Source organism: Protobothrops mucrosquamatus, unplaced genomic scaffold (genome assembly GCF_001527695.2).
Source record: "Protobothrops mucrosquamatus isolate PMUCROS unplaced genomic scaffold, P.Mucros_1.0 scaffold10937, whole genome shotgun sequence".
Lineage (NCBI taxonomy): Eukaryota > Metazoa > Chordata > Lepidosauria > Squamata > Viperidae > Protobothrops > Protobothrops mucrosquamatus.
The window spans coordinates 8697-16660 of NW_015396721.1; the positions used below are offsets into that span (position 1 = coordinate 8697).

Consider the following 7964-nt stretch of genomic DNA (forward strand, 5'->3'; position numbering starts at 1 on the left):
TTAAGAAAAGCATGGACAGTCTCATCTCATGAACGGCTTAACTAGATGATGCTTGTAGTCTTTTCCAGCTCCACAGACAGTTCTGTAGTTATATATTTCAATTGTTCTTGAATAAAACCATGTTCTTTGCCAAGGCAATCTTCCCAGCCTCCAAAATTTCCAACCAGCATTGTTGACCTAGAAGAGCATGGCTATAGCTTATGTCATTGGGCTTTGACTGGATTGTTTTCTTTCTCCTTTCAGTTCTGGCAGTATGGAGAGTGGACAGATGTTGTTGTTGATGATCGATTGCCGACCAAAGATGGAGAATTACTTTTTGTTCACTCAGCAGAGAGAAATGAATTCTGGAGTGCTCTACTGGAGAAGGCCTATGCCAAGTAAGTAAAGATTAAGAACATTCTGCTGCTTTATGCCAACTTCAGAAATCTTCTCTTATTTTATACTAGATTTGTTTCCCATAAGTGAAACACAAAGCTATGGTATGATATTGTGGACAGGTTTATGACTCTGAAGCACTACTTAACATGTCTGAACCCCAAGTCTGGTAGCTTGAACTTGGCTGAAAAGAACAAGCTTAAAATGAAAGAATTCAGAGACTAGAAATTTGTTCTAACAGAACTACTAAACAGAGTTCATAATCCTTGCACACACCATTGTATTTCTAATTTCTCCTCTCCCATACCTTTAATGTTTTAGTAACTTTCCATTGCTTTTCCTACTAACATTTTGCAAATATCCTATGAATAATACTGATAGTACATTTTAATAACACATTTTTAAGATAGTAATAAAAGCAATGTATTCAATATCCATTAATCTTTTCCCTTGACTTATAGATACAGGTAGGTAAGCATGGCTGGATAAAAGAAAGAAAAATAAATGCAATATGGGGGCAATCCTTTTCCAAAATGTGTTTTTCTGTTTTTTTTTTAAATAATACCTGCAGGGAGAGGATTAAGTTGGATAATTTTATTTTGTATTTTGCTTCTTTATATCTGTGAGCTAGAAAGGAAGGAAGGAAGGAAGGAAGGAAGGAAGGAAGGAAAGAAAGAAAGAAAGAAAGAAAGAAAGAAAGAAAGAAAGAAAGAAAGAAAGAAAAAAGAAAAGAAAAAAATAATTATCTCCCTGTTAATTTGTATTTTCTGGATTAATATTTGAACCAAAATATGGTTCCCTCTTCTCTATCATTTGTAAGACAATTATCAGCTCAGAAATAATTTTAAAGGGCTTATGTTTAGGAAAATTATAAAAACATGTTTGAAAAAAAAACTGCATAATTTTGGAGGCACTGAACAGAACAGCTTTGTGATTTAATATTGATTAATATTATGCCAAGTAGAAAAAATACTGATTTGAGCATCCATATTCCATATTGTACTTCGGGGGAAAGCTTCTTTAGTTAAGCTTTGCCCATATTCCTCATAAAACATTAATTTCTAACTTTCACAGCCCATGACATTTGTTTGGAGCCAAAACAAGAGTAACATAAAGCCATACCGATAACATCAGGGCATAGTTTACATATGCATAAACTATATACAAAGTTTAATACGGCATAATGGTGGATAACAGGCCAAGGGAGAAATAACTCTTTGTGATAGAGTCACATGAATAGAATAGAGCTGGAAGGGACCTTGGAGGTCTTCTAGTCCAGCCCTCTGCTCAAGCAGGAGAATCTATACCATCTCAGACAAGTGACTGTCTAGTCTCTTCTTTGAAATCTCCAGTGTTGGAGCGCCCACGATTTCTGGAGGCAGGTGGTTCCACTTGTTAATTGTCCTCACTGTCAGGAAGTTTTTCCTTAATTCCAGGTTGCTTTTCTCCTTGATCAGTTTCCAACCATTGTTTCTCGTCCTTCCCTCTGGTGCTTTGGTGAATAACATGACCCCCTCTTCTTTGTGGAGCCCCTCAAATACTGGAATACTCCTATCATGTCTCCCCTATTTCTTCTTTTCTTTAGACTAGCCCACAGGTCGGCAACCTGTGGCTCCGGAGCCGCATGTGACTCTTTGAGCCTTCCCCTGCGGCTCCCAGCCTCCTCTGCCATTTGCAGAGAGAGACAGAGACAGAGACAGAGACAGAGACAGAGGCACTTGCCTTTCTCTCTCTCTCTCTCTCTCTCTCTCTCTCTCTCTCTCTCTCTCTCTCTCTCTCTCTCTCTCTCTCTCTCTCTCTGTGTGTGTGTGTGTGTGTGTGTGTGTGTGTGTGTGTGTGTGTGTGTGTGAAAAGAGTGGACTCACCGTGTTCTCCCATGAGCTTTTTGGGTGGGGCTCCCCCCTTGGCTGCGTCTCAGCAGGAAGCAGGAAGGGCAGGCGAGAGCTAGCTAACCCAGATATGCTGGCTCAGGAATTTTGGGAGTTGAAGTCCATGAGTCATAAAAGAGCCGAGGTTGCCTACCCCTTGTTGGAGAACAGCTTGAAGCCAGCTTGCCAGGTAAGCAGAAGATCGGAGAGAGGGGGGAAGAGAGAGGGGGGGGGAGAGGAAAGAGAGAGAGAGAGAGAGAAAGAGAAAGAGAGAGAAAGAGAGGGGGAAGAGAAAGAGAGAGAGGGAGAGATGAAAGAGAAAAAGACAGAGGGAGAAGAAAAAGAGAGAGGGAGAGGAAAGAGAAAGAAAGAGGGAGAGAAAGAGAGAGGGGGGAGAGGAAAGAGAGAAAGAGAGAGAGGGAGAGAGGAAAGAAAAAGGGAGAGGAAAGAGAGAAAGAAAAAGAGAAGGGGAGAGAGAGAGGAGAGAAAGAAAGAAAGAAAGAAAGAAAGAGAAAGAAAGAAAGAAAGAAAGAAAAAGAAAGAAAGAAAGAAAGAAAGAAAGAAAGAAAGAAAAAGTGGGGGAAGAGGACTGGCAGACTAAGGGCAGAAAGAAAGAGGGACAGGGAGAGAGGGGGAGAGACAGAGAGAGACAGAGAGACCCTTTTGACATCTAAAATGAAGATAACACTGCATATACCCTTTTTTACCTATATATAATGGTAAAAAAGGATATATGCAGTGTTATCTTCATTTTAGATATCAAAAGGGTTTTGTAGCTCCCAGTGTTTTGTTTTCGGTGGGAAACGGGTCAAAGTGGCTCTTTGAGTGTTTTGGGTTGCCTACCCCTGGACTAGCCAAACCCAAGTTCCGCAGCCGTTCTTCATATGTTTTAGTCTCCAGGCCTTTGATCATCTTAATTGTTCTTCTCTGAATTTTTCCCAAACTCTCAACATCTTTTTTGTGATATGGTGACCAAAATTGGCTGCAGTATTCCAGGTGTGGTTTTACTAGGGATTTATAAAGCGGTACTAATACTTCGCTTAATCTTGATTCTTTGCTTCTGTTTATACAACCCAGGATTGTATTAGCTTTTTTGGTTGCTGCTGCACACTTCTGGCTCATAGTCAAGTGATCGTCCACTAGGACTGCAAGGTCCCTCTCATACTTACTTGTTTTTGAGCCAGGTCTCACCCAATCTGTACTTGTACCTTTGATTTTTCCTGCCTAAATGTAAAACTTTGCTTTTCTCCACATTGAAACTCATTTTGTTGGATAGGGCCCATTGTTCAAGCTTGTCAAGATCTTTTTGGGTCCTGAGTTTGTCTTCTGGGGTGTTGGCTACTCCTGCCAGTTTAGTGTCATCTGCAAATTTGATGAGTTCCCCTTCAATTCCCTCATTTAAGTCATTGATGAAGATATTGAAGAGTACTGGGCCTAAGACGGAACCTTGTGGTACCCCACTGCTTACTTCTCTCCATGTGGATGTGGTGCCATTGAGGACTATTCGTTGAGTACAGTTTGCCAGCCAGCTACAGATCCATCTGGTGGTGATGTTGTCTATTCCACCTTTTTCCAACCTACCAAGGAGTAGGTTGTGGTCTACTTTATCAAATGTTGATGTTTGATTTCTCATGAATGAAAAAAAGAGACAGTGTAGACATCTAAGAATGGAGTTCCATCTCTGTTAAGAATGGATTTCACAGACAAAGTTATTAAATATTAAAAGTTTGGGTTGTATCTTTCACAGGGTGAATGGTTCCTATGAAGGTCTTTCAGGGGGAAGCACTACTGAGGGCTTTGAAGACTTCACTGGTGGAATTGCAGAGTGGTATGAGCTGCAGAAAGCACCACCAAACCTGTTCAAAATAATCCAGAAAGCTCTTCAGAAAGGTTCTCTCCTTGGGTGTTCTATTGATGTAAGTTAATACTATATTCTCAAAGTCCTTTTAGGTGCAAAGGAATTGTTTGACTGAGGTAATTGATAGTGGCATGATAGTGCACAATTTCAACTTTCTTGCTAGAACAGAAATCATACCCAAAAGCTGGAGAATCCATAAGTCTTCCCTTCTTTAAGAATGGAGTTACTGTACTGTATCTTCCCCTATATTCCTATGCTGCTTAGCCTCTCTTGCAGCAAATATATGGGTTGATGAAAGCTATAGATGAGGAATCAGCTGCTGCTTAGTGTCTAGGCATCTTTCTACATTTGGATAAATAAACGCTAAGCCTCAAACCGTCTAATAGCTACAGTGATTGACCAGAACTAGGCAACATTCCTGGAAATCTTCACTGAAAAACTTGAAAGTAAAAGGTGAGTCATTTTAATTTCTGGCCAACCAGATTAGTTAATAAGAAGACAGTAAAGTAAAGCAACTGACTCAGTAGCAGATTCTGAGCAAATCATTAATAGTGAATATTGTTAAACTGTTCCTCTGCCAGTATTAAATCTTGCTGGTATGAGTATTCAGATTTTCTTTTGCCCTTTTGAAAGCACTTTTAATCCAAACAGAATAGAAAACCCTCATAGTGTGGCAGAAAATTATCTGAGGTAATGCAAAAGAGGTCTTTTGATGAGTTTCACATATAACTGTGGTCTCTCCTACCAATCCTGGCTCTTTGTTAGCTGTGAAGCATATACAGATGTTCTCTGTAAGGTTTTCTTTTATGCTAAAGTCGCAATGATGACTCTTCACTTATATTTCTCAGTATACAGTAATTTCTCCAGAACTAGACCAAACGGTAAAGCTTCGACTATTAAGCAGACTTTCTCAATATTAAGGGCAAATGCCAAGGAATTATTTATTGTCTATGTATATTTCTCTAATGTTGTTGCTGATGTTATCCAATGAGCTTCTCTACCCACTAAATTTTATCACAACTGTAAATTAGGCCAAGAGAATTCATACAGTATGCTAAGCTCTAAATCATGGTTTATAAACCACACTTGCTGGCTTCACCCAAAACATTGAGATTATGTAGGAACCCAACCAATGACTGCTTTAATTCAGCTGCCAACCTTTACAGCTGTGATAATGTCAGATCTGAAAACACGTCTCTAAATAGGGAGTTACCCATCACATGTAAACTTTACCAGAGTTTCATTTTAAATTGTAGGAGGAACACACAAAAAAGAGAACAATGCTGAATCCCCACCAATTTTGGGCCACATTTTCTACCTACATACTATTCTCAGCAACTTTCCTACCAGCAAAGATGATTTTTAGAACTGAAACGCAGTTGGGGAAAATAACCTAGGGTGTGATCAACTGTGACACAGGGAAAGAATTGGCTGATGAGAGCTTGTCTTTGCTTGATTGTTGTGGCCCTTCTGGCTGTCCATGTGATTAGGGCAGATATATGTTGAAAACCTCTTGGGTGCTATCATCACATGCAGTTTCATTCCAAATAGGAAATTGAGCTGGAAATTTCCCTCGCCCCAATTAAAACATCCTGGTCAGTATACTTTGTCTCAACAAATAGGAAAGAAAATAGGAAGATTGTTTTCTTGCTGCCAAAATTAATGCTAGTTGCATGAATTTCAGGCTTGAAACTGATAGGCTGGCCCCTCTCCAATAAAGTTTTAATGAAAGATACAGATGGCTCTAGTCCTGATAGGGGACTTTTTTTCAAGCAAATGGCAAACATTCAAGGTGGCAGATGGCCAAAAAGACAGAGACAGGATGTGTGGAGGGGGGAAATGGCTGGGTGGGGGGAGCTGAAGTGCTCCTGAAGTCATAAGTGCAGGCGGGCTGTCAAAGTTCTGAATTTTGTTCACATGATTGCAGGAGTGCTGCAACAGCCCTAACTTAGGGGACCTGGCATAACTACCATTTGTTCAGTGCTGCTGTAACTTCTTCAAACAGTTGTTTAATGAATGGTTGTTAAGTGAAGACTATCTGTACCACCAGCCTCAGTCTGTTGTTGTGCTAAACCACTTTAATCATGATTTAACAAATAAATCACAGCAGATTGAATATATAAGGCATGCACTATGGTTTATAAAACCAACTATCCAACCAACAAATCACATTATGGGTTAGCATGGTGTGGCAACCCATTTCTGCTTCTGACCCAGACATTTCCATTACTCATTAGGACTACTAGCTATTGTAAAGTTAAACCTCTTTCTAATTGATTCTGTACCCGTAGCATTCCTCAGTTAAGATCTGTCCTATTGCTGTCTTAGTTTTTTGGACTCGAGATAAGTAGAACTTAATTTCTTCATGTTTCTAGATCACAAATGCTGCCGAAACTGAGGCAGTCACAACCCAGAAGCTGGTCAAAGGGCATGCGTACTCTGTCACAGGAGCTGAAGAGGTAAGGTCTTCATTTTGAAAAAAGGGGAAAGGAGTGTTGGTATTACATACTTGACTCATACTTGAATCTCAGGGTGGCGGCTATTCCAAAGAATATGGTGGCTACACAGAACATGATAAGATATTCCCATGAACCAATTTTGTGTCCAGTGTTTTGATGTTTCCTTTGCTCAAGTAGTTGTTCTGTGAGATTGTTGAGTGTTCTTCCCTCTTGTGGCTGCGTGGTTTCTTATCAGTCAGTTGCTTCATTTAACCTGAAGAGATTTTTGTATGGTTTATGTAATTTGCATCATGATGTCTCACACAATCTCGTGTTATTTGTGTAATGACACTGTGATTCATGTATCATCCTTGCCTCTCTTTGCTTCTCCCCACTTGCCCATGCACACACTACCAATAAACAAACCACTTTACATTTAGCTTTTTTGCCAAGAATTGCACGAGAAGCTGTAATTGGCCCCTCTCCCACTAGAGAGCAATTTATTTCATTATCATAGAGATATATACTGTATGAATAGGTACATCTATGTGCATGTATGTGTGTGTGTGTTTGTAGCCAAAAAAAATAAAGTACTTTGTTTCCTTTTTCAGTTACTCTGTCTATTAGTAGCTTGATTTTTTTTTCTTCTGGTCCTACCAGGTGAATTTCCGAGGCAGCATGCAGAAACTGATCCGGATCCGAAATCCCTGGGGAGAAGTTGAATGGACCGGAAAATGGAATGATAAGTGAGTGTTAAATGTGCGGGCCAGAGCTATTTGCTTCCCAGTGTGAGCAAATGTTTCACATGATGTTTGCATCATGAATTATTAAAAAAAACTTTAAACTTCCTTGAAAGCATGCTGGAAACTATTGACCCAAATTCCATGTATTTTCTATAGCACTTTACTGGGATATCTTCTCTTTTGGTGAGGTACATAATCCTCATTCATAAAAAGTTATGGATTTTTTTAGCTTTTAATATCAGCCCCCTCCAACTAGCAATGGGGGAAAGATACTCTTTTACTTTCTTATCATAGCTGCTGCTCCTTCAGCTTTGGCCCCAAGCATGGATGCATTTTTACATTATCAATTATCTGTCTAGTTGCTCCCTCCATCACCTGCCAAAGTTATAGGAAAGTTCTCTTGGCTTTAGTGAAGGGGGGCGGGGAATGGAATATAGTTAATTTTGTGCATCAGCAGGTACTTTAAACAAAGTAATAATAATAATGATGATGATGATGATGATGATGATGATGATGATGATGATGATGATGATGATAAAGTTGGAAGGGACCTTGGAGGTCATCTAGTCCAACCCCCTGCTCAGGCAGGAAACCCTATACCATTTCGGACAAATGGCTGTCCAGTTTTTTCTTAAAAACTTCCAGTGTTGGAGCATTCACCGCTTCTGGAGGCAGGTTGTTC

The 7964-nt window shown here is 39.8% G+C and overlaps 1 protein-coding gene across 1 annotated transcript; it reads left to right on the forward strand.

Moving 5' to 3' along the window:
• Positions 1-134: 134 nt before the first annotated feature.
• On the forward strand, positions 135-7285 carry LOC107301241 (calpain-2 catalytic subunit; the record flags this gene model as incomplete). The annotated part of the gene is made up of 4 exons (XM_015830493.1): positions 135-377; positions 3991-4159; positions 6477-6560; positions 7200-7285. Coding segments are annotated over 4 exons (582 nt in total), but the record flags the coding sequence as incomplete, so codon positions are not given.
• Positions 7286-7964: the final 679 nt, after the last annotated feature.